Source organism: Rhinoderma darwinii, chromosome 2, assembly GCF_050947455.1.
Source record: "Rhinoderma darwinii isolate aRhiDar2 chromosome 2, aRhiDar2.hap1, whole genome shotgun sequence".
NCBI classification, from domain to species: domain Eukaryota; kingdom Metazoa; phylum Chordata; class Amphibia; order Anura; family Rhinodermatidae; genus Rhinoderma; species Rhinoderma darwinii.
In genome coordinates this window covers 400,146,911-400,173,269 of record NC_134688.1, presented here as the reverse complement: position 1 = coordinate 400,173,269, position 26,359 = coordinate 400,146,911, and the positions used below count along the sequence as shown (strand labels likewise).

General features: G+C 40.1%; 1 protein-coding gene across 3 annotated transcripts in view; it reads right to left on the bottom strand.

The window, feature by feature from the left end:
• The window catches only part of CNKSR2 (connector enhancer of kinase suppressor of Ras 2), a 371,721-nt gene that overhangs the window by 271,460 nt on the left and 73,902 nt on the right, over positions 1 to 26,359 (bottom strand). For all 3 annotated transcript variants that reach the window (XM_075854043.1, XM_075854044.1, XM_075854045.1), the window contains exons 4-7: positions 22,973 to 23,041; positions 14,058 to 14,145; positions 3,350 to 3,391; positions 1,344 to 1,463 (exon numbers count right to left, since the gene is read on the bottom strand). In XM_075854043.1, the coding sequence (XP_075710158.1) occupies positions 1,344 to 1,463; positions 3,350 to 3,391; positions 14,058 to 14,145; positions 22,973 to 23,041 (319 nt within the window). The remainder of the gene's footprint in view (positions 1 to 1,343; positions 1,464 to 3,349; positions 3,392 to 14,057; positions 14,146 to 22,972; positions 23,042 to 26,359) is intronic.

Here is a 26,359-nt window from a genome sequence, read left to right as displayed (position 1 = left end):
TGTTTTGTAGGGGCCGCAGCCCTCTTACCTGTACTCCTTCCCCTTCTTTTCTAGTCTTATCCCATTGAAGTGAATGGTAGTAGGCTGTAATACTGTAAACCGCCGGTACAAGCGTGTCGGTGATTCACAGTACAAGCAGATAAGGAAAGAAGGGGAAGCAAAGCTCATACAAGAGCTGCGGCCCCCTCAAAACAGCTGATTGGCGGGGGTCCCGGGACGCAGACTCCAACCAATCAGATATTGGAGGCCTATCAATTTTTAGGGACTGGACAACCCCTTTAACACTTTCGATACTACAATCAGTAAACAGCAGAACCGGATTTACCTAAAGGAACAGTTGTGGGGGAGGTGCGTCTGCTAAATAGACATTTGCATATGAATGAAGTACATATGTATATGCATATGATAATTCAGTGCAGTAGGAGGAGATCATCAAGGGAGGGACAAGAGGAAGGCTGCAGATGGCGCTAAATGTTGTCAGTAGTGCACACACTATGCCCTGCATTATTTTGTAAGGGCAGACAGATAATCAGCCATATATAATTTAAGGTGTGGCCTACTTCATGGGAGGAGACTAAGGCTCCGGAGATGCAAATCCGATACTATAGCTGAAAAAGTAGATCTGATTATATAATACTGCATGTTTTTTGGATCCTTAATCCGCCTTTACCTTCCCTCTACACTCCCCTATTTCCTCAAATAGGTTCCTTATTTCGTCTACCCTTTCACATTGCCCTTACCATTGAAATGAAAATGAGAAATAAAAAAAACGTACAAAACAAAAACAAAAAAAAAAAAACACACAGTATACACTGCTCTATAGCCTGCCAAATTGAAGGACCATGGGGCGTTCAATGGGTACAATAGCACTCCTTATGCTTGTTTTGTTAGGTATCTAATAGGACTGTTAGGACAGTGAGATGAAGCAATTTTGATCCCATTGTCTGACTTTTTGCAGTTCTCTTCACACACTTAGATTAGTACCAAAGGATTCCATCTGTATAACCGTTCACTGCAATACACTTGGTAGAAATTTGAAAAAATCCATGGTAAATACATTTTCATTTGTGACTCCACTATAGAAAAGCAGTACATAATGACAGCATGCGCTGATGCATTCTTTCCGACATACACTGATAATTAAATTGGTCACTTAAGCCGTGTCTGAAATATTCTGCAGTAGAAACAGACATACTGTATATCAAGAAGCAAAGCGCTAAGTTATTATGGCACTCCACTGCAGGCAATAATGTACCGAAAATGTGCTAGCTTGAAATGAGCTACTGCAAACTGTGTAATGTTAAGGCTGATTACTTCGCTCTAAGTAACCGTACGTTTCTTACCAGCCCTTCACTTGGCTTGATGTTGGAAAGCTGTATGACTTCGAGATGGGCAGACTGAGAAACCAAGGGATCAGAGGAGAGCGAGATGATGTGGTCACAGACGCCTGATAGAGTTTTACACTAAAAGAAAATGAGAGGCATCATGAAGGGTTAACACAAAACACTATTTGATGGAGATAAATTTCTATTGTAAATCAGATTGAAAGATATTTGTAGAACATCCTAGATAATCATGATAAAAGGTTGATTAAAGCCTTAGAAAGTGGAAATGTTGCATCTCACATTAATATAATTGACTATAATGAAGTGTTATTAATAAGGATCTATTCTGTATCCCTTATATTATCATTTTGAAATCTAGCTAATGAAAGGGTCTGCGGTCTAATCATTAAAGGCTTTAAGCTTACACTTAAAATATCCTATTAATAGTATCATTACACACAGTAGCGCTGCTAAACGGGTCACAGTTGCGACCGGATCCTGAAGGCAGGGGGGACCATGGCCCCCCGCATCACGTTTGTCAACAGTTACTGTAGTAACTGGGGCATATATAATGAACTAGAAGGGCTCCTGTTACTACAGTAGCTGTACACTTACCCTCCGCGCTCCTGAGTCAGGTCCTATTCGGGCGTAGCGCTGGGTCCTGGTGCCGTTCAGCATCAGGACTTTTTTTGCATGGCGCACATGTCGTCAAGCTGAATGGTGTCAGGATCCAGCACGCAGCGACTCAGGAGCGAGTAGGTTTAGTATATGGATACGGTCTCCTGTGGCCACGTATCTAAGCCTATTATGTGTGATATGATCTGCTAAGCTGATGTCTCTAATTCTAATCACGTGTGATGCAGTCTGCTGGGGCCCTGTATCTAAGCCTCTCATGTGTGATACGGTCTGCTTGAGCCGGTGAAATGAATCCCATTACATGGGATACTGTTCGCTGAGCTAACGTATCTAATCCTATCCAGTGGCATAGCAATGGGAGTGGTCTTATAGATATGCTTTCTCCGAAATATATGTAGTACTGTGCAAAAGTTTTAGGGAGTTGTGCAAAAATGCTGTAACGTAAAAATGCTTTAAAAATTAGAAGTGTTGTTTTTTGTTTTTTTTTGAAAGAATAGAAGAGAAATCTAAAATCAAATAAATATTTGATGCGACGACCCTTTGCCTTTAAAATCGCATCAATTCTTCTAGGTACACTTGAACAGCAAGAGCGAGGATAGAGTGTACACGAGCGCGCGCGCTCTCACTCTTCACCTTTCAAGATTCGTCTTTTGCCGAACTGGCAAGGGGGCATGTCACTGCTACTAACCGCGTAAGAGCTGTGGAGAGGAGAGCGCGCATGTGCGCTCTCATCTCTTCAGCTCTTGCGAGAGATCAGTCTTGTACATTGTCTGCCGAACTGGTGAGGGGGCGTGTCTCTGCTACGGACAGTGCAAGCGCTCCCTAGCTCTTACACTGTCCGTAGCAGTGACACGCCCCCTTGCCAGTTCGGAAGACAAAGTACAAGACTGATCTTTCATAAGAGCTGAAGAGAAGCGCTCTCCTCTCCACAGCCCTTACACTGTCCGCAGCAGTGACACACCCCCTTGCCAGTTCGGCAGAAGACTGATCTTGAAAGCTGAAGAGTGAGAGCGTGTGCGCGCGCACACTCTCCTCGCTCTTGCTGAAACACTGTTCATATCTGATTGGACAGTGTCACAGCCATAGTAACACGCCCCCTTGCCAGTACACGCCCCATTGACAGTACAGGGGGTTATTTAAATATCGGGCGCCAAATAGAACGGCATCGATATCTAAATAACGAAGGAAGGTAGAGAAAAAAAAAAAAGTAATAGTGCCCGAGGGTTTGCGCAGCCCTCCCCACTACCAGCTGCACATGTATGGGGAGGTGAAAGGTTCTCTTTAAGAGAAAGTTATGGACGGGCCACAGCGAGCAGTTGGGGTGGCTCCCCAAGAAGAACTTTTGCACCGGGGTCCACATACACTAAATGTCAAATAAAATAACTTACCACATGAAGAATCTTGTTTTCTGTTTCATACACAGTACATTCCTGAAAACCAAATAAAACATTTCACGTGAATAGGACAGAATATGGTGGCCCTCACAGGAATGTATTAGAAGAAAAAAAAACACTCAATACACGGAGCCATGTACAGAAACTAAATACAAATTATAAACTGTATTAAAAAACTTTCAGTATTTTGTTCTTAAAGGGATTTTTTTAGGCAATGACTGACAATAGCATTCATCACATAGGATTCCAAATAAAGAACAGCAAAGGACCCATAGACCAGGGAGGGTGACAGAGTGGAATTGGAAAGGTAAGAATATTACAAAGTTTAGTATTTTAATATTTTAGGTCCATTTAACAGTATTTTAAAATCCTGTAAAATCCCTTTATGTTTGAGGTTTTTATTCAAACAGTATATTCCCTCATATTGCAAATTCAAATATAACAAAATACATAGCATGGCCTCCCACACACTATACTGCTTATCACACAGATCCCAAATACAATATCTATGATTTTCAATAATGGTGGGTGTGTGTGTGTGTGTGTGTGTGTGTGTGTGTGTGTGTGTGTGTGTGTGTGTGTGTGTGTGTGTGTGTGTGTGTGTGTGTGTGTGTGTGTGTGTGTGTGTGTGTGCAGCTGTATTTTCTAAGTCCATATTAAAAAAAAACAAAAAAAAGACAAAAACACAACAACCCATTATCTCTGCATTTTCCATCTTATGTCGTATTTTGGACCATACTTTCCCCTAGATGCACTGTTTTTAGTGCTTCTACGGAAAATGTGGTCCAATATACGGCATCGCACACCAAACTATATATCCTATAATACGGTTCATAATACAGTTCAGTTTTTCACACCAGGTATAAGACTATTAATACTGTTACTTTTAAGTCCACCTGTAGCATGTTGTGACATCTGTCCTTAAGGTGGACCTTAAGGTCACCATGTGCGGACAGTATTTTCCTCTATATTTTCTTCAGTGTTTCATGCTTGGCTGTTTTTAAGCATTGTTCCATAATAACAAGGGCAAGCTTAGCTGGATTGTTTAATGGGTGTCCGAGGTAGGTCGTTATTCGCCTTCTATATCAGGCTGTAGCACTGTACCTTCGCTATGCTTTACACTGCAGCTGTTGGTTTAGATGGACTGCTATGTAAAAGCACAAGTCCCCCAGGAATTCTATGCAAGTTCCAAGAAGAATGATTGTAAACTATATGCAACTAAAGAATTGTTGACCACGATTATCAGGTAACTACTATAAAAATACCAAATGATACCAAGGATGGATCCTGGAGATGTATTTTACTGAAAGATGCAGAAAAGGTAATAGCACACAGAATTACACCTCAACACATTATCTTTCTTCAGTAGCCTCTAAACCATCATCATACCAACCCTTATTTTTCAAATATTCTGAAGATCTGCATCCTTGTCCAGAAGAATAACTTGAAGTTCCAGAGCCCAAATGCAATTTAGTTTAGAGGCCCCTCATTCATTATGTTCCCTTTAGAATACTGGTATCATCTTATGTGGCAGTGGGTTTTTTGGCTCCTCTCAGGCAGCCGGGGCGCTGTTGCGACTGCGAAGCCCTCTATCCCCTATAGCTACGTCCCCGTCCTTTCCTATTACTTTGATATTGTTGTTTCGTACCTTTCTCTGCAGTTCAAGGTGACCCAAATGAATTGTGATAGTAGCTTTCTCAACAAAACATGAGTGGGAGTATATTAAGACTGGAGTGTCAAAACGCCAGACTAATTTACGTCAGCAGAAAATGCGCCAAATATATTAAGAGGTGCACACCTCTAAAAATATTTGGCGCATCTTTGGCTACGCCTGTTATGAGCAGGTGTAGATATGCACGTACTATGAGTAGGTGTAGACGTGCGCTATGAGCAGGTGTAGATGTGCGCCATAACTTACACCAGTCTCTGGTGTAGGTCATGATAAATCTGTTGCTCAGGTGGGGGCCCCTTTTTCTAGACACCTTCCGAAAATGATGAGAAAAGCAAAAAGTCACATTTTAGCACAACAATGGCGTGAACCAAAATTTGCAACATTTTTTACGCAAGAAAGCTGGTGTAAAACGTAATAATTTTCATCCAAAGACTTTAAAAGTGAACTCTATTACCCTTTTGAGAGTCTAGAGACATTAAGGCTTTGAAAAAACATAACCATTATATCATGATCATAGACAAAAAATTAGCTCCGGTTGCTGTCCCTGAGCTTTTTTTTTTTTTTTTTGTTTGGTTGATGTGCTTTATAGCTTTTTATCTTTCCCTGGCACCTCTGCAAATGCAAGTACAGAATCTGATATTACAAAGCTAAGCGACATGAAAGATATTGGCTAAAAGTATCCAAAAGCCCGGCCTGTGATTACTAATGCTTATGCATTACAAGATGAATGTCTTTAATATGTTCAGAAAAATGGGCTCAGATTCTTGCTTAAACAAGAGAACGCCAAGCTTTAATCAGACCCTTCTGAATAGCAGTTATTAAAAATGTATGTATGTAATGATCATCTGAATAGACTAAAATATTATTCTAGAGGTATTGAAACATCTCTTATGTAATCTGAGCCTCCGAGCCTTGATGAAGACAATTTCCTGATCCAAATCGTTCATTTTTTTATTTTAACAGCGTGGGATTAATTTTCTACACACCAACACAGCTTTTAATCAATACTGGTTATGGATCTTTTTTTTCTAGTTGGAGAACAAAGAAATTGATTAAATATTTGTTTAGTGCAATAAGGAGTGTGAAACGGAATACATACAAATAAAAAGTATACTACACAGATTTAAACATTTAAAGAGGTCGTCCGGGATTATAGAAAAAGGGACAAGAGCGGTGATATTTGCAGAAATCGGACCATGTGCTGCAATACCAGACTCAAACATTGGACAAGGTTGGCACGGTTTCTAGTAAAAAAAAAAAAAGAAGACCCTATTAAAGTAATAACAAGAACTACACGTCAACGCAGATGTTAATTCATAAAAAAACAGAAAACTCAGATGTGGATCTAATTTCCCACTTCCTCCTCCCATGCCACAGAGGTTTAGGAAGCTGAGATAATGAACGATGTCTGGCACGGTCCTCACGCTGGGGTGTAAGGGTAAGGCCACACGGAGCGGCCCTGACACGCTCGCAATGCGGCTAAGAACCGCGCCGGCACCATGTTCGGTGCAGCTGTCAAACAGCCTGTTAGTGGCCGCACGTTAATGCGGGTAAACCATCCCTTTATCTGCAAAATAGTGCGGCCATGAATTAATACACCCTTTATGGCCGCACGATTTTGCAGGTTGCAACAAGTTACCCCTATTCATTCTCTATGGCAGTGCCGGAGAAAGTCGAACACTGCACTCGGCTATCCCCGGCGCTCCCATAGAGAATGAATAGAGCGGCAGTGCGCATGAGCGTTTAACCAGAATACCCCTTAACAAGGTATTTGACAGCCGCGCCTACATCGTGCCAGCGTGTTGCGACCGTGTCAGGACAGCTCCGTGTGGCTTTACCCCAAGTGGTAACCTTTTTTTCAACAGCTAACCTACAATGCAATTGTTTCGTTAGTCAGGGAATGTACCAACAGCTCTCCACCGTGAAGAACCTGACAAACATCTTCCAATATCTTAGTTCCAAACAAAAGGACGGAGTATAGGATAGCAGGATAGGATAGGATAGCATAGTGCGTCAATGCAGATCCAGATATAAGCAATCAGCCTGAGGTCCAAACTGTTTAAAGGGATTCTGTTACCAGAAATTGCCCTATAAAAGCAGCAGCAAAGTAAGATAGTGTAGCTGCACCTGAATAGAATGTGGTTTTCCTTTTTCAGATGCGTGGCTACATTGCAGAAATATGTTTATTTGTAATATGCAAATTAGAGCAACGAAGGTGTCACCGTTGCTCCAAAAAGTTAGTCCATCCCTCTCTCCTCGGCTTGACAGGGCCACTGAAGTTTCGCGGGTCGAATCGGCTCTACTGCGCATGCACCGATCACGTCACACTAATCCGTGCGTAGTGAGACGTAAATCGGCGCATGCTCAGTAGAGCACATTCGACACGTAAAAACTTCAGTGCCCAGTCAATCCGAGAAGGAAGGAAGGGAGGGACAGACTAGGGAGATAAATGGAGGAACGGTGACACCCTCATTGCTCCAAACTTCTCATTTGCATATTATGAATAAACTTTTACATATATGCAACAGAGTCACGCATCTCAAAAACGAAAACAGCATTATATTCAGGTGCAGCTACACGATCTTATTGTGCTGCTGCTTTTTGTAGGGCAATTTCTGGTGACAGAATTTCCTTTAAGGCCTTAGTTACACGAACGTGTTTCACATCCGTGATTTTCACGCGCGTCGCACGGACCTATGCTGTGTTTTTTGCGCATGCAAAACACACGTTCATGTGAATTTCAGCTAACTCCCAGACATTTGCTCAGTACCAAATTTATACGTAAAGCATCTGAAGGCGCTACCTGTCTAGAGGTTAAACCCCTGCAAACAATATGGCCACATCACAAATATAGTGCAGAACTACGATCTCAACGCAATTCTTACATAGTAGTACCATGAAGCTCTTGCAGAAGTTCATAAAATATATATGCCTATAACAAGAACTTACAGTATCCAGATAATACTGCACACTGCCCGTACAATACGATTTCCTATATATTTTCACACATTGTTCGAATACCTTTATACAGTCTCAAATAATTTCTCCAATCATTGCTCACACAAGACAGAACTATGTTGCCCACACAAAAAAAAAAAAACTCTGCAGTGTATAAATACTGTAATAATGCCATACAATGCCCAAATACTTCTGCTAGAATTTGCTTCCATAATCCTGTGAAATAGCCCACAGAATACCACCACATATTTGGAAGTTAACCCCTTGATGACCGCCGATACGCTTCTTCACGGCGGTCATTAATATGCTTTATTCTAGGCCGTCGCCTTTTCACGGCAGCCTAATCAACTATGTGTCCCGTGCAGGCTGGAGCGGGGAACCAGTTGTCAGATGACAGCCGGTCTCCTGCTCCAACCGTAGGGATCGAAGTTTGACTTGACTGTTTAACCCCTAAAAATGCCATGGTCATTAGTAACCGCTGCATTTGAGTTGTTTACAGAGGGAGGAGGCTCCCTCTCTCACCCATTGGCGGCTCGCAAATGCAATTGCGGGTCTCCGATGTCATGGCAGCCGGGGGCCTAATAAAGGCTCCCAGGTCTGCCCTGGCTATATGTCTATTAGGCCATGCCTGCCAGTTTTACAGGCAATAATGCCTTGGTATACATATTATTTAAACCGCAAGGTAAACGCCGTAAAAAACGCAAATAACTGCAAAATGGCTATCCCCCCCCCAAAAGAAATATGGTGACATTGACGTAAAAATAAAAAAGTTATGGCTCTTGGAAAGAGACGGTGCAAAATAAAATAATTTTAGTTCAAAAGGGTTTTTATTCTGCAAAAGTAGTAAAATATAAATAAAACTATACATATTTGGTATCACTGTAATCGTACTGACCCATAGAATAAAGGTAGCATGTTATTTACACCACACGGTAGACGGCATAAATGTAAAATGCATAGAACAATGGCTAAATCACGGTTTATTTTATATCCCCCCCCCCCAAAAAAGTTAATAAAAAAAAATTCTATATACCCCAAAACGATGCCATTGAAAATTACAACTCATCCCGCAAAAACAAGTCCTCACACAGCCATGTCCACATGAAAATAAAAAAAGTCATAGCTCTTTGAATTCGGCGATGGAAAAACGTAAAAAATTGCTTGGTCATTACGGCCCAGAATGCATGCAGGGGGAATGGGTTAATGGTGCTTTAATAATAATAATAATAATAATAATAATAATAATAATAATAATAATAAATACAGTGTCTACATAACAGCAGATCGTAAAAAAAAAAACCTGGAACCCAATGCCTACATAAGTGTGCCCTATACTACCATATAAAACCACACACATTCAATGGCCATAACATTGCCCAATACCACCAAAAAATACCCCTGCCACCCAATGCCTAAAAACAGTGCCTTAAGCCCAGTTCACACAGCCATTTTTGGCACTAATTTTGATGCGAAAGCTGTGTGGGAATTAGCGCCAAAAAACGCCCTAAATCTGCCTATATTGATTTCAATAGAAATGTATAGAGGCATCTCCCCCCCCCCCCAAATGTTTTTTAACCACTCGTGGGAAAAAAAAAAAAGCGTCATGCACTATGGAGCGGTTTCTGCCTCTGAACCTCCATTGAAATCCATGGAAGTCAGAAGAAAAAAACTCTGCCATTCGTTTGGAGCATTTTTTGACGCAGTTTTTGCATTTGCTGAATTTAAAAAGATGCCTAAAAAACGCCTCAAAAAAGCGCCCAAAAAACGCTGTGTGCACCTCTCCTTACTGCGGTCTACAGGAGGTTTTGGGCCGTCTATCTGTAGCAACCAGTTTCGCTGAAGAAGTTTGCTATTCAACCCAAAACTGGATTGAGAAAAAAAGAAAAAGGTGGTTTGGCATAAAGAAAAAAAAAAATGACATTCCACATCTCAGTCTGTTATTAGTTCCATTTCTGAAAGAACGTAGGTAAAGAATTTCTTTAACTTGAAAATGAACTGCGATATAAAGAATTCATAAACATGCAGTGTGTTCATGTAATAAAACATGGTCAGAATATGGAAAGATTAGGAACATTATTGAATGTTCTACCTTAAAGAAGAAGTTAATGAAAAAAAATGGAGTTCACCTTTCATTCTATTAGATACTAAGTAAATAAAAAGTATAATGTTCCAGCTGAAAAATCTCACCACCTATAATTGTTATAAGCCAAGTAGCTGTCCACGGCTTCTGACAAGCTCATCAGTATACAGGTTATAGTAACCTGGCTACACGTCGTCAGCCTGGTGAATAGCATGCTGGGTGTAATTGTTATACAACTAGAAAATTTGACATTTTAATTATGAACATGTCTTCCTGAAAATGAAAAAAAGAAAAAAAGAATAGCTCGGGTTTACATAAAAAACAACAACATTTTGGAGATTATATATATATATATATATATATATATATATATAAAAAAGTGGCGATACAATATATATATAAAAAAGTGGTGATACAATATCAGAACTTTTTTGCTGCATCACCTGTCACAAGGTACACAAAAAGGTGGAGGAAAAACCCTACTGTCATTTTGTAATTAAGGAAGACGCTTCAGGAATCCGCCCGACTGAAGCTCCGAGACTCGTGATGAATTACACATCTAGTTTGTAAATTATCTATGTTCCCTTAAGATACCCATCACTATCCTACACAGTATATCGCTGAGCAGTACAGAGTAGCATGCACTGTATATCATCCCCATTCATTAGGATATGGAGTTGAATTACTTTATGAAATATTTACCCTAGTTACAGTTCATTTCTTTAGAAAAAAATATATTTTTTATTCAGTAGTTATCAAGTTATTCATTTTCTATGGGCAAGGTCACCATATATATTAGATAAAATTGCTAAAATCGGTAGTCTATCTGTACCGCGGGCCAATTTTAGTGGCAACAATACAGATAAATGTAGGTAAACAAAACTATATAAGTTTACCAAAATGATCGTCTGCTGGTTGTCTGACTGCAGTCACAGGCAAAAAAATATGACACGGCAGATCTGTCGATGATCATTTGTGCAAAAGTACAGGAACGGTTAGTTTAGGATAGTCTGCTAAAACTGTAAAAATGTACCCTTTTAGATGATTTTCATCTAATATATACGTTGAACTTTATTGTAAACTGCCTATTATAATGAGGATAAATTGGCATCTTCCTCACAGGTCTTTTGTTCTTGCCTTCTTCTGGATTAACAAACTTTCACCCAGAGCAAAGATCCAGTTTGCTGTTCTAACCTTGTGTCTAAATAACCTGGCCAAAATAAAGTGGCTTGTTTGGTGCCCTCCAAATGGTAACTAGCAGCCAGGGGTATCTAACAACCTGGGATCAACACAGTATGAAATAGTCAAACTTCAATGGCTTGTGTCTTTACTTAATCTGAAAAAGTCAACGCCTACCAAATATCCCTACCACACTTCAATATCCTCACCCGTTCATGGAATAGTGCGAGAACTTGCATTCCCCTTTTGCTAAAGTGATTTTATTTTATTAGCTCAGTGGGTGGCAGAAAAATAAATTAAAAAAAGGAGGTGCCATAAGTAAGAAAGGCAAGACGACACATACCAGAGGGGCCGACTTTGCAGCTGCTATGGGTTCCTTGGACAAAAGGGGCCAAACCCTGGTCGGTCCGGTCTCCTTTTGATACGGAGTAGCAAGATCACGTGCAGAACTCCTCTCCAGAATTGCCTTGTTAGCAAGTAAAGGGGTGGGGAATTGACCCAATAGCCATGAAAAGGGACATAAAAGTATAGGCCTTCTGTCCTGTGTGGCAAACTCAGCACTCTAATGGGAGGCCCATATTGATCTTTGTAATGGGGCCCCTTCTCTTCTCTACACATGCAAATCACATTAGATGAAAAAGTTGCATGTAAACAAACATTGCGCCAATGTAGCCAAAAGATTTCAAGCTATACAAGAGAACTTGTAGACACAAACTGCTCGCTTTGATAAACTTTATTTACAAAGTATAGAAAAATCCTTTAACATTGCAAATTGAGTACACAACGTAAAATGTTGCCCAAAACATCATATTTTTGTAATTTTTACTACGTTTAGTGCACAGGTTACAAATCCACAATATATTACTAAACTGAAAAAGCAAGTCAGTCACAGGAATCTCTATACTGGACCATTGTATGTAGTGTATGTCACATATATGGATTTACATAACACACTTTAGAAGGATAGAGGACATGGAAGTTTTATCAACCTTCTCCGATACACAAAAAGAGACAGCAAGAAGGAAAATAGCTGAAGCATTTCTGTCATATTCAACAGCAAATGTCCACCCAGATCAAACACATATTTCCCCACAATAAATTCATATGTACGAGCCTTCAGCAGTAATGCGGAGAATGGGGGCACTACACATGTACTAATTTAGACTAGAGAACATGACCTCTCTGCTTTCATCTTCCATACAGCGCTGAAAAGGGTTATAGCAGTAATCACAGTAAAGGGATAAAGGACGGGGCCAAAGAATGGCTCTTGTTAACATTCTTGGAGCGCTTCTCTACCAAATGTCAGCGTCTAGGATCAATATGAGATTTGCATGAATTTCTTCATAAGATTACAATACAGAACAGACCGAAGGGATAGATCGCTGTGAGCTATGTGGTCATGTTAAATATAATTATTTAACTCCGTCATGTATTTTTCTTTCATGATTTTTCATAATTATTTCAATCTGATGTTTATTTTCAATGTAGATCAAATCTGTGGCACTCTGCAAAATGGTCTGGGTGCTATAGATAGGGTTCCCACCCCGTCATTATAGATAAGATAAAACTCAAGCACTCCTCTGGTCAAATATGCAGAGAAAATATTAAATTTTCGGATCAGACAATAGAATAGAGAAAATATGTAACGTTTCGGCCACAATCCGGCCTTTGTCAAAATTCTATTGCTGCTGCTCAATAGAAAAAGTTGCTGGAGCGCTATAGGAAAGGTAGCTTGTACCATGGAAAAATGTGTCGCATTTCTCCTGATACGAAAATTAGATATTTTCTTTGCATATTTGACCAGAGGAGTGCTTGGAGTTAAATCTTATCGAGGTTTATTTTCATATATTATTGTTTAAAATTTCTTAACATTGACTCCATGCTCTGAGACCCTGCTGAAATTGTGGTTTACATGTGCAATATACACAGCAGCCAGAGCTGCAGTTTAAAGCATGGGGGAAAGGACAGAGCAGCAGTCTGAGCATCTAATGATAACAGGTGGTAGATTTCAGACTACTCCAGTCCGAGATCACAGTCCTAATGGAGCAGAGCTAAAAGGGAAGTCAATAAGCAAAACACTGAAGAAAATACATAGCAGACAGACAACTAACACATATATAATATCTAAAACCACAACTGCACATCTTTAGCAGTTGCCCCACAAAAACTTGAGAGCATTGCGATAATACACATGCAATGCTACAGAGAATTTCTAATTTCGTATCACGGTCTTATAAATACAACAGATACAGTCTATATTGCCTGAAGTACAGTAGCAGACTACAGGCCGCCATAAAAAGCATCTGCTGATGGTTTTCGCAAATTAATAAGAATTTCTCACAGCCTTGTATGATTTTATTAGAAAGCTACAGCAACTGTACAAAGAATAATTTCAACAAGAACCTTATTTTAGGGAATTATTATTGAATCAACTTCCCAATATATTTGTGTAAGTTAAAGCTTGCTAACATTTCTACTAAAACAAGGGGACCCTATACCAAGGTTTGTCTACTGTACAGTAGGTAAAGCCATAGGCCTAGGTAAACAATGGGTTAAATGTTTTTGGGGATATCCTTGCTAAATACCCCCATTTTCCCTTAAATTACAATTGAGTGCAGCCCCTACAAATACACAATAGGGAAATCTATTTCTGCATTGTAGAAATGCAGCTGAAGTAAAGGAAAAAGTCAAACACCACAAAAGAAAATCAGCTCCATTTCTCTTTTTTCCACTATATTATTAAAGCAACAAAAAACAAAACAAAAACCAGCAAACATCAATTTTAGAATTCTGTATTCATAAATCATACAAACCTGCTGAACAATTGTTGTTAATTCCAGGCATAGCTGAATTACATTGTTTCTTGTAACAGAATAATCTGTCACAGCAGCAAATGGTGATCTGGAAGATAATAGATATTTCAGCATGTGTGATAAAACTTCATGAGTTCAGTGAACAGTGTATAACGTTAGAGATGAAAACATGCGGCTAAAACTCATAACTCGTAAAAATTAGTTACCAGCTTTCAGTGGTATGCACAAATAGGACGAGTACCGCCATAGATGTGATTAATGTGTATGTATGTGCTATACAAAGGGTAAGTCACAATGATTGAAATCAAGGTCACTACTGAGAAACCACTTGGCTGACGCATCATCCAACGTAAGTGGGTAATAACAGTTTATCTATGAAGAATACGGCTAGGGATTAGAGGGTGGATAGCTTGCGCAGTAAAGAAAGACAAGGAGATCCACCTCTCCAAGCAAGCAGTAGAGTGTGAGACTAAGGCCAAGTTCACACTACTGTTACTAGAAGTTTACATCTCTTCCGTCAGAGGAAGAGAGGATCGATACATTAAACGGAGAGCAACTGTTCCGTTAGAATTACCATTGATTTCAATGGTAATTCTTTTGTATCGGTTGCTTCCCGTTTGCTAGGATTCATTTTTTTTTTTTTAATGGAAACAAAAGTGCAGTCTGCAGAACTTTTGTTTACATTAAAAAAATAAATGGAAACCTAGCGAATGGAGACAAACGGAAAGAAACTGATACAAAAGAATTACCATTTGAATCAATAGTAATTCTAACAGAACCATTGCTTTCCATTTAATGTATCGATCCTCTTTTCCTCTGATGGAAGAGATGTAAACATATAGTAACGCCAATGTGAAAGAAGCCTTTACTGAAGAGAAAAGTAAAAAATAAAATATTTTTTTTTATTTGTTGGCAGTGTTTGTGGCAAGCGCTTTTCTCTAGATCACTTGGTAATAAGAAAAATGAACACCACAATTGCACTGCCTACAACGGAAGCAAGCTGTACGCCATATACCCATTGTCCCTAAAAATGATAAAATGTTAAAGAGGCTCTGTCACCAGATTTTGCAACCCCTATCTGCTATTGCAGCAGATAGGCGCTGCAATGTAGATTACAGTAACGTTTTTATTTTTAAAAAACGAGCATTTTTGGCCAAGTTATGGCCATTTTTGTATTTATGCAAATGAGGCTTGCAAAAGTACAACTGGGCGTGTTGAAAAGTAAAAGTACAACTGGGAGTGTATTATGTGCGTACATCGGGGCGTGTTTACTACTTTTACTAGCTGGGCGTTCTGATGAGAAGTATCATCCACTTCTCTTCAGAACGCCCAGCTTCTGGCAGTGCAGACACAGCGTGTTCTCGAGAGATCACGCTGTGTCGTCACTCACAGGTCCTGCATCGTGTCGGCCACATCGGCACCAGAGGCTACAGTTGATTCTGCAGCAGCATCAGCGTTTGCAGGTAAGGAACTACATCGATTTACCTGCAAACGCCGATGCTGCTGCAGAATCATCTGTAGCCTCTGGTGCCGATGTGTCCTCGCTCGTCTGACACAATGCAGGACCTGGGGAAGTGACGTCACAGCGTGATCTCTCGAGAACACGGCTGTGTCTGCACTGCCAGAAGCTGGGCGTTCTGAAGAGAAGTGGATGATACTTCTCGTCAGAAAGCCCAGCTAGTAAAAGTAGTAAACACGCCCCGATGTACGCACATAATACACGCCCAATTGTACTTTTACTTTTCAACACGCCCAGTTGTACTTTTGCAAGCCTCATTTGCATAAATACAAAAATGGTCATAACTTGGCCAAAAATGCTCGTTTTTTAAAAATAAAAAACGTTACTCTTATCTACATAGCCGTAGATGAAACTAAGCGGCTGAGCGCTCACACGAGGGCTTCAGCCAGTGGCGGATCATATGGGCGGTTCGGGCGGCCGCCCGGGGCCCAAGGCTCCCAGGGGGCCCATGGCAGCCCAAACCACACATCGTCTTATAAACCTATTCAGCGCGCTAGCGCTGTTAACTGCCGAAGATGGGGAGGAGCAGGAAATTGGCCGGGATAGAAGTAAGACACGCCTCCCTGACAGTGCGGGCGCCGCCATTGAGTAACAGAACAGCGACGGACGGCTGTTCTGTTACTCCAAAGCTGGAAGAGAAGAGCCGGGCGGGCGGTCACCGGCGCTGAGGTTAGTTGGCTTATCCTCCTGCCCAACTGGTTCCCGACCGCTGGCTGTATTTTTACCGCCAGCGGTCAGGGACGGGTCCTTAAAACCCGAGCCATAGACTTTCTACGGCTCGGGTTTTAACTTGCTGCCCGCGCGATTGGGCAGCTGAATGTCGGGTCTCCGGCTGTCAGTGACTGCCGGGGACCCTGAGGAGAAGATAGAAGCAGCTTTCGCTGCTTCTGTCTTCTTCGATGTCTTTTACACAGCGCTCAATGAACGCTGTGTAAAGGAATAGAGATAGCAGCAGCGGTGCTGTCTCTATTCCTCCCGGTGATCATTTGACTGGTCACATGATCGCCGGGTGCCGTTACTGACAGACTGTTGCTGGGTCTTACTAGACCCAGCACAGCTCTATTAGTGACAATCGTCACTATGAGAGGGCTGATTTCCCCTGTAACTGGGGCTGCTGTGCAGCCCCAGTTACAGTGGAAAAACATGGTGTAAAAGAAAGAAAAAAAATATATAAAGTTCCCCAAAGGTCTTTTTTGACCTTTGCGGAACAGACCATAGTAATAAAAAAATAGTAAAGTGCAAAAAATTTTTTAATAATACACATAAAATACCCACCCCAAAAAAAACGTTCCCCCTGCCAATCATTGTTGTAACGCTAGCGCTGACCCAATTACCCTAATATAGACATGTAATATATTAAAATTTACGGTAAACAATGACGATTACAAATAAGTCTATTTTAGGGTAAAACTATGTTATTATCAAAGAAAAATAGCTGAAACGTAAAAAAGCTTATTTTTTTACTATTATTTTCAAACTTTACGAATGAAAATTCTAAAATGGCAAAAAAGGTGTGTATAAAAACTATAAAAAACGAAACCTGCATTGTCTACGGAAAAAAACGTCGCAAAAATCACGTCGTTTTTATTTTTTTTTAAATAAAAATGTGTGTTTGGTGCAACTTTGTAATTACGTTTTATTAAAAAATATTTTCACTTTTTGAGATACAGCTGCTTGTATCCTGTATCCGTCAGGTCAGCAGGACTGACAGGATCAGTGACACGGGCCCTGCGCTAAATTATAATCTTAGATGTGATAGATTTGAGGTGGATCCTGCGTGTCACTGATCCGGTCAGTCCTGCTGACCTGACGGATACAGGATACAAAGCAGCTGTATCTCGAAAAGTAAAAATATTTTTTCATAAAATCAATCAATCACACTGATACACACACACACACACACACACACACACACACACACACACACACACACACATATATATATATATATATTATAAAGTTTTTAAATGTGTACATAACCTTGTGGCACTATATACAAGGGGGAGCGCTGTGAGGCACTATATACAAGGGGGAGCGCTGTGTGGCACTATATACAAGGGGTGAGGGCTGTGTAGTGCTATCCACAGTGGTATGTGTGTGGCGCTCTTTATAGGGGGGCTTTTTGGCGCTATTTACAAGAGGGGGAGGGCTGTGCGGCGCTCTCTACAGGGGGGCTGTATGGCACTATCTATAGGGGGCTGTGTGTAACGCTCTCTACGGGGGGGGATGTGTGATATATAGAGGGGGCTGTGTATGGCGATATCTATGGGGGGGTGTAATATCTACAGGGGCTGTGTGTGGCACTATGTACAGGGGGCTGTTTGTATGTGGTGTTTTACAGTGTGTGGTATTATATTCAGGCGCGCAGTCTTTGGTGCTATTATATTTAGGGGTACAGTATGTGGCACTATGATAACTTTATTTTCGTTTATAGCTGTGGAAATGTTGGAAAAGTGAGGAGCCAAAAACATCTGAGTGGCAAATTCTGCAGAAATGAGTCATGGCTGGGAGAAGTCGTCATGAGCGCTGGACCGGATGGAGAAGAAAAGAGGAAAAAAACTACTAGAATCTGAGACGTCGTCACCTGTGAGTCACTAGATTTATAGAGAATCAGTCACCTCTCCTGACATGTTTATTATAGGAAATCCTTGTATTTCACAAAAAGTCTTTCTGCAGTCCAGGACTGATAGACAATTCCCCTTGTCAGGAGGTTGCGTCCCTGCACAGTGTGATACTGTCAGTATGTAGGGACACCGCGCTGTGACAAGGGAAATCGTAACACTGTTAATGCTTGCCCAAAAAGGTAGTGTTAAAAATAGTTACGGCGCGGCAGGCCGGCGGTGAGGAAGGGGGGCCCAAGTTTGGGTAACAGCCCAGGGCCCATGGTCTACTTAATCCGCCACTGGATTTAGCCGCTTCGTTCTAGCGATTGGTGGGGGTCTCAGTGCTCGGACCCCCACCAATCCAAACTTCTGACATGTCTCTATAACGTTTAGCTACACTTTAAGGAAATATGTGACTGTCCCACAACCTTACTGTATGTAAAAGGTAGGGGGGTCATTCATTCCCAAATGCCCATAATTTACCCAAAAACATCCAGGTCAGTGAATCTGCCTATAGGTCCTACTAGTTGGTTATACTTTAAGAAGTTTACACTCTTTAATCATAGGCTTCCAATAAAACTGGACAAGTTATTTTTTTTATAAAATTATATTTTATCATTAACATATTAAAGAATAAGAAGTTGCTTTGAAATGTTAAAAATTAGATGGGAAGAGGAAAATATAACAGAGTTGAAAAAGTCACTTGAATAATGGATTAAGGTTTATATTACTAGTGTAACTCAATGGACTATAGGCAGACCATTTTTTTTTTGTCCTACTGGTTTAGGATAAAATTAAATTCTTAACAATCAGCATGATTTTTCCTAACTAATTCCACTAGTTTGATCTATGAAAAAAATAATGTATAATAACGGTTTCCCCCACTGGGATTCACATATTTATAGGACATATGCCACCTATCCAATAAAAAAAACTTGGTTATCGATTGAGGCTACAGAAAACAAAAAGCATAATTGATACAAACGTACTAAATACCGTATTTTTCTGACTATTGGACTCACTTTTTGTCCAAAAAACTAAGCTGTAATCTTCTGGTGCTCTAATAGTCATAATGCAGGCAGCGGCCAGTGTATGAAGAAGCAGGAGACGGCGCTCTGTGCTTCAAAAGGTCCTTGCAGTGCAGTGTTATGGATGCAGCATGTCCTGTCCGGTGTGTAAAGAATCTCTGTGCTATCTATTCACTAAACAGTCACATCCTACACACAGACTTTTGTGGGTGAGAATATAACAAACAGTCATATGTACACACCGCAAAGTAAATCTGTGCAGGTTCTGATCTGTAGGGACCTTCTAGCCACGCTCCCTACTATGAACGGAGCGACAGAAACAGATTCAGTCTGGTTAGTTCAGAGGAGGGTGAGGGAACTATAGCTACCAATATCTTGTATCACTGTAGATGGCATTGTATTGGGGCCCTATGGCTGGCATTGTATTGGTGCCCTGAGGCTGGCATTGTGGTGGGGCACTGTATCTATACCATATTGCCTGAATACTGCACATAGAAAATGTACAGTGAAAATTCTTCTCTTTTATGTTCAAATTATGGGTGCGTCTTATGGTCCCGTACATCCTATAGTCTAAAAAATATGGTATTAAGAACTTTGTGGTTGATGTAAATTAGCTTTGAGAACACCTTTTATACAAATTTTTACACCAAAATAGAAAAAATAAATCTTTGTAGAATCCAAGTACAAATTCTAGGGGAAATATAAAGAATACTTGCTCTCACTTGCATGCATAATATGGATCATAAGACAATGGATTTAGACGCTGCACAGATACTGCAGGTTCTAAAAAAATAAAATAAAATCCATCTGCTTAAAACTTCACTCAATTATTAGAGCAAGACAGATTTTCTATAATCAGAATTAGAAAAATTGGCTTCATTGGCCTAAATAAATTTGAAGGATAACTTTAAAAATTTACCATAGATGCACACCAATGTAAAGTTTTACTATTCCATCAGTCAAATTACGTATAGTGGCCTTAGGCTTCATGCACATGACCGTGCCAGTAAGCACGACCCCGTTTTAACGGGCCGTGCTCCCACTATAAAGTATAGAAGCACGGTCCGTAAAATAAAAAAATAGGACATGTCCTATTTTTTTCGGCCGGTTTCTACAGCACGGACACCCCCCCGTAGACATACGGGAAGGTGTCCGTCGGCCATAGAAATGAATGTTCCCGTAATTACGGACAGAAATACGGTCCGTAATTACGGGCGATTTTTACGGTCGTGTGCATGGGGCCTAAAAGTGTATGTCCACCTTTTACCATAATGACCGTTTTCGGTTCAACAGTCGGTGTGAATTAATTTCTTAAAATATCTTTATATAAGATTTATTTTTTTATACAGAGCCCCAAATTCCCTGTATTAACAGACAGATAAACAATATAATTCTGTCCGCCTGCAGTTTAGGAACGAACTGCATAATGTTTGCTTTTGGAGCTCAGTATATTAATAGTATGCAATATGTTTACCTATCGGAGGCAGCCAGAATCATTTCATGGTCTATGCAAGGAGATTTGGAACCATGAATAAAAAAATTTGAGCACCATAAAAAAGATGAATTGTGAAATGGATCAGCACCAAATTTTAGACTTCCTATACGTAGATCTAACATTATTGGTGTTCAAGGGCAGACATTCACTTTAAAATAAAGCTTCTCATTATAGTAATTATAATTACTCAAGTATTTAATAGTAATAATATGCGGGCCTGATAGGAATTTAATATTTACTCTAGTTGCCATGCAGGTGTATGGTGTGCGGCTAGCCACCTTAAGCCTAAGGGGTTATAAAAAGTAAATGCGCTGGAAATCAATGTGCATACCCTCTATAATAGAATAAAATGTGAATACTTCTATGCAATATAAATTTATTATGTAGATAACATGAATACATTTTGCTTTAGTTGTTTATTTTCCCTTTAGACCACCATCGTCGTTTTTATGCTTTCCTTTATTTGCATATATTTCAATTTTTTTTACGTGGTATTTCTGTTGGTTCTACAAGAGGATCTGTCATCAGATTTCACAATACAAACTGCAGACATTATTAAATGGATATCTTAGACCTGATGAAGCTTGTGGATTTATTTTGTTATCTATACCAGAATGGCTGTATCATCTTTTCTCAAAGTTTTTCTGCCAGAAATTAAAATGAGCATTTTATGAGACCAAGTATAAGCATAATGTAATCTCAATCTCCTTCTACCTAAAGCTGACAAGCACCTACGTATAAGGGTACCCCTACCCCCGCATTATGATGAAATCTCGCACATGCTCAGTACAAGCTGCAGCGCTCTTGTTGTGGAATTACAGCTTCTAACTCCATCTACTGTTATCTTTTACTACAAAAACAGGGAAAAAGTAGCTTTTACTGAGCATGTGTATGATTTGAGCAGGTTGAGGGGGAGGAGGAACACTGATAAAAGCTTGTCAGCTCTAGGTGGGAAGAGATTGAGATTACATTATGCTTATACTTGAGAAAGGATTATACAGCCATTTTTTACACAGATTTTCAAAGTAGGTACACCAACTTCTTCAGGTCTAAGGCCCCACGCGCACCTGACTGTAAATCTGCGGACCGTAACACGGTCCACGGTTTTACGGACCCATTCAGTTCTATTAGCTGCGGACACCTTTCCGTATCGCTACGGATGGGTGTCCGTGCCATAGAACTGTGCTGGGAATTATGGAGCATGTCCGTTTTTTCGTGTTTTACTTGCCGTGCTCCCATACTTTTTATGGGAGCATGGCCCGAAAATACAGGAGAACGTTAGCAGACGATTGCGGGCACGGTCGTGTGTATGGGGCCTTCGAGATCTATTTAATAATGTCAGTTTAGATTGTGAAATCCGGTGACCGATCCGCTTTAAAAAGAAAAAATCTATAAAAAAAAAAAAAAAATGGGTTTAACATTTAGGGTATGTTCACACGGCCTATTTACGGACGTAATTCGGGCATTTTTGCCCCGAATTACGTCCGAAAATAGCGCCTCAATAGCGTTGACAAACATCTGCCCACTGAAAGCAATGGGCAGACGTTTGTCTGTTCACACGAGGCGTAATTTACGCACCGCTGTCAAATGACGGCGCGTAAATAGACGCCCGCGTCAAAGAAGTGACCTGTCACTTCTTTGGGCGTAATTGGAGCCGTTACTCATTGACTCCAATGAATAGCAGCGCCAATTACGTCCGTAATGGACGTGGCGTTCAAGCACCTGCACATGCCGTTACGGCTGAAATTACGGGGATGTTTTCAGGCTGAAACATCCCCGTCATTTCAGCCGTTACGGACGCCCTCGTGTGAACATACCCTTACAAAAACCTGCAAGAGCCTGATTTCCTAGTAGATCACATTGCAATTGATCATATTTAACTTATTTTTTTTTTTCCATTGAATTATCAAGGAGTCATAAAAAAAAACAAAAAAACACTTGGCCAAGATACACAAAAATGCAAGTTATTGGCATTCCTTAGTGAAGGTGTCCATGAATCGCACTGGAAGCCCCCACACATATTTAATGTTACATAAACACATTGAACTTCAACCGAAGATTTGTTTTTTACGTATTTTATACATTCATTATATAAGTGAGATATAAAACAACATTCCAATGTGTGTAATGAGTAACATTACATAGCACATCCATAGAGAGTATAAAACGAGTGGTCTATTCAATGCAACCAACAGTATCATGGATTTTAAGTCTTAACGTATTCTGTTTTTAAAGGAAATATTTATTAAATAATTGTGTGGATCACTTACTTATCCAGTTTATGCCCTATCCATCTTTTTTTAAGGTTATCAATGTCATCCTGATCAGCGTGGCAATACCTACGGCAAGAAAAGTACTTCAACATACAAGAAGGATTGCGGGTAACAAAAGGATACAAATAATTTAATCACATATCGCTCTCAACGGTAATGCAGTATGCTCACATGGTTTCACAAATCGCTGGATAAAAATAGAATATGGAGTCATTAGAAATGTACAGAATAGCTCTTCACATCCTGTAATGTTACCAATGTGTGACACATTACTTATAGGAGATACGCAAACAATTATATCAGGAGAAACCGCAGATCTGGATGGATGGATTTTCTAGCGACTTTATCATAGGACATGACCTTTCTGTCATATGATTTGTCCAATATAAATAACATTGAAGTATATTCTTTATTGAGAGAGTGCCCATAGTAAGCAAATGTTTGATCAGATAGTTATAATATTGATTTCTTTTTTTTATTATACACAAAAGGTATCATAAATCCTCTCCAAGCTCGCCATTCCAACAAATATAAAGCTTTTTGCACATTTTCGGTCTTGGATCTCAACTTGTTTGAATACACAGGGCAATGTTGATCAGTTTTCTCCTTACACGTATGTCCATGTATATGACCTGAATGGTAATACACAGCTAGGTACTGATCATGTAAATTCAAACACCTCATAACTAGTAGAATATCTGGTTGGAATATTGCAATATGGAAACTAATTGTTTTGGTATACCTATAGGTTTAATAAAACAGTGTACATTCAAAGCAGCTGCACCAACCCAGCTATAGTTCTAAAGTTTATTTAGTTCTTGATTTATTTAGTCCTTTCCTATTATTAAAGGGGTTTTCACAGGAGAGATGTTTATGACATATCCACAGGATATGAAGCAAAGTAAAAGATTTTGAAGCAGCACAAATCCCGAGTCTGGCGCGGTGCACGCTGTCAAGCCAGGCAAACCCACTCCGGCATGTTGTAGAATTCCAAGAAAGATAGTCGAACAACAGCACACATCTCCAGATAATCAAAGTGGTTTTATTGTCAGGACATCCACGACAAACAGGCAACGTTTCGACCCATAGTGAATGTAGGGTCTTTGTCAAGCCTAACATTCTATCTAAAAAAATCATCCTAAATAGGTGAACTCAAATAATCACATGGTCCATTCCAACCAGTGAGAATCGTGATCCCGGTCTCCCAGGTGAATCATACATTAGTCTTAATAACAACCAACAACTTGTTACATAATGATACAAAAGTGTATAAATCCGACATACTATGGATTGAAGATGTATTGTAAATATTTAAGACATCAATCGTTAATCTTAGAGTAGAAAACGAAGAAGGGAAGTTCACCACACTCCAGGTTCCAGCTCCGATCCCAGGACGCCACTGCGCATGCTCCGCAATCAGTGCATCGTAACAGCACAATGGAAGCAGAAGTATTACAAAAAACATCTCTTTCAATCAAGTGCCTATAGAGGATAGAATATCCTCAATCTCACACTATGTGGTTCAGAAATATCAATCCACACAATGTGATAGCAATCACATGGGGAAACGCTATAGGATATAATCTCATGTTGTCAAGGACGCCATCACTGCGTGACGATAAGTCACATGTGTCCAAGTATCCAATAAAATGAGAACAGGAGAAGGTAATCTTAACCTGCCCCTTGCTGATTGTACGGATTGTACGGATTTACGATGCACTGATTGCGGAGCATGCGCAGTGGCGTCCTGGGATCGGAGCTGGAACATGGAGTGGGGTGAACTTCCCTTCTTCGTTTTCTACTCTAAGATTAACGATTGATGTCTTAAATACTTACAATACATCTTCAATCCATAGTATGTCGGATTTATACACTTTTGTATCATTATGTAACAAGTTGTTGGTTGTTATTAAGACTAATGTATGATTCACCTGGGAGACCGGGATCACGATTATCACTGGTTGTAATGTACCATGTGATTATTTGAGTTCACCTATTTAGGATGATGTTTTTAGATAGAATGTTAGGCTTGACAAAGACCCTACACTCACTATCGGTCGAAACGTTGCCTGTTTGTCGTGGATGTCCGGACAATAAAACCACTAATTATCTGGAGACGTGTGCTGTTGTTCGACTATCTTTCTTGATATCCACAGGATATGTCATAGATGTCAGATAGATACGGGTCCCACCTCTGGGACCCACACCTATCTCTAGAACAGGGCCCCCTAAACCCCGTTCTGCCTCTGTGTTGCAGCTGAATTCCGACCATGAAAAAGGTTACATGGTCGGGAGTTACGAAAACAGCGTAGCTCGCCGAGCTAAGCTGTTTTCGTAAGTCCCATAGAACTGAATGTTAGTTACGGAAGCAGCGTAGCATGCTATGCTGCTTCCGTAACTGCCATTCACTACTATTGGAGTTACGGAAATAGTGTAACTCAGCGAGCTAAGCGGTTTTTTTAACTCCCGGCCAAGTAACTAGGATGTGTCCGGGAGTCAGCGTGGACAAAAAGGTGTAACGGGTTTAGGGGGAACCGTTCTAGAGATCTGACATATCCTGTGGATATGTTAAAAATGTCTCTGATGGGAAAAACTCCTTTAATGTTCAGTTTAGTTATATTTTTACCAATAGGGCTTCTCAATTAGACATAAAAATAATGGAGGAGTTAAGGTTGGGGAGTGAGAATAAGGCCTCATGCACATGGCTGCATTACGCCTTAGTATAAACTCCACATTGCACAGAGCCGGGAAATACAACATAGAATTCTATAGGGGCCATACTGTACCTTTGTATGGTACTGATTTTTTATACAGTAGATTTCTTTTCTGTCAGAAACATGGAACTTAACAGAAAAAACAATCATGCCCTTTTGCAGAGATAGATTTTGTGCTTCTACGGGAGAATACCTCCGCAATGTGGTGATGTAGGGACTCCATGTGCCGCACGAGGCCTAACTAAAAAAAAAAAGTAATGGACTTTAACACGTTATAACAAACTTCCACCTTGGCAGCTCCTTTAAAGAATACGTTAGGGATCTGAATAACTTCCAATGACTTATTATGGGAATTTACAAGGTGTTATCTGATCAAATGCAGGGAATTGAGTTATTATTTATGCCACTCATACATTTCCCGAACACAAAGTTTAAAGGGTATGTCCACTTTAAACACCATTTTACAGTTTCATATAGAATTAAATTGAGTTGAGCAACTTTTCTAAATGCATTACTTATCTTGTACTGTTCCCAAATTACAGCCTGTCGTCCAGAGCTGCATTCACAGTTTTTCCGCAGGCTTCAGAACTGAAATCTCGCAGCATTCTGTGCTATATCAATGTCTGCACAGAACTTGTTCTGGCAATTTGCATTTTGGGAATATTTAAAA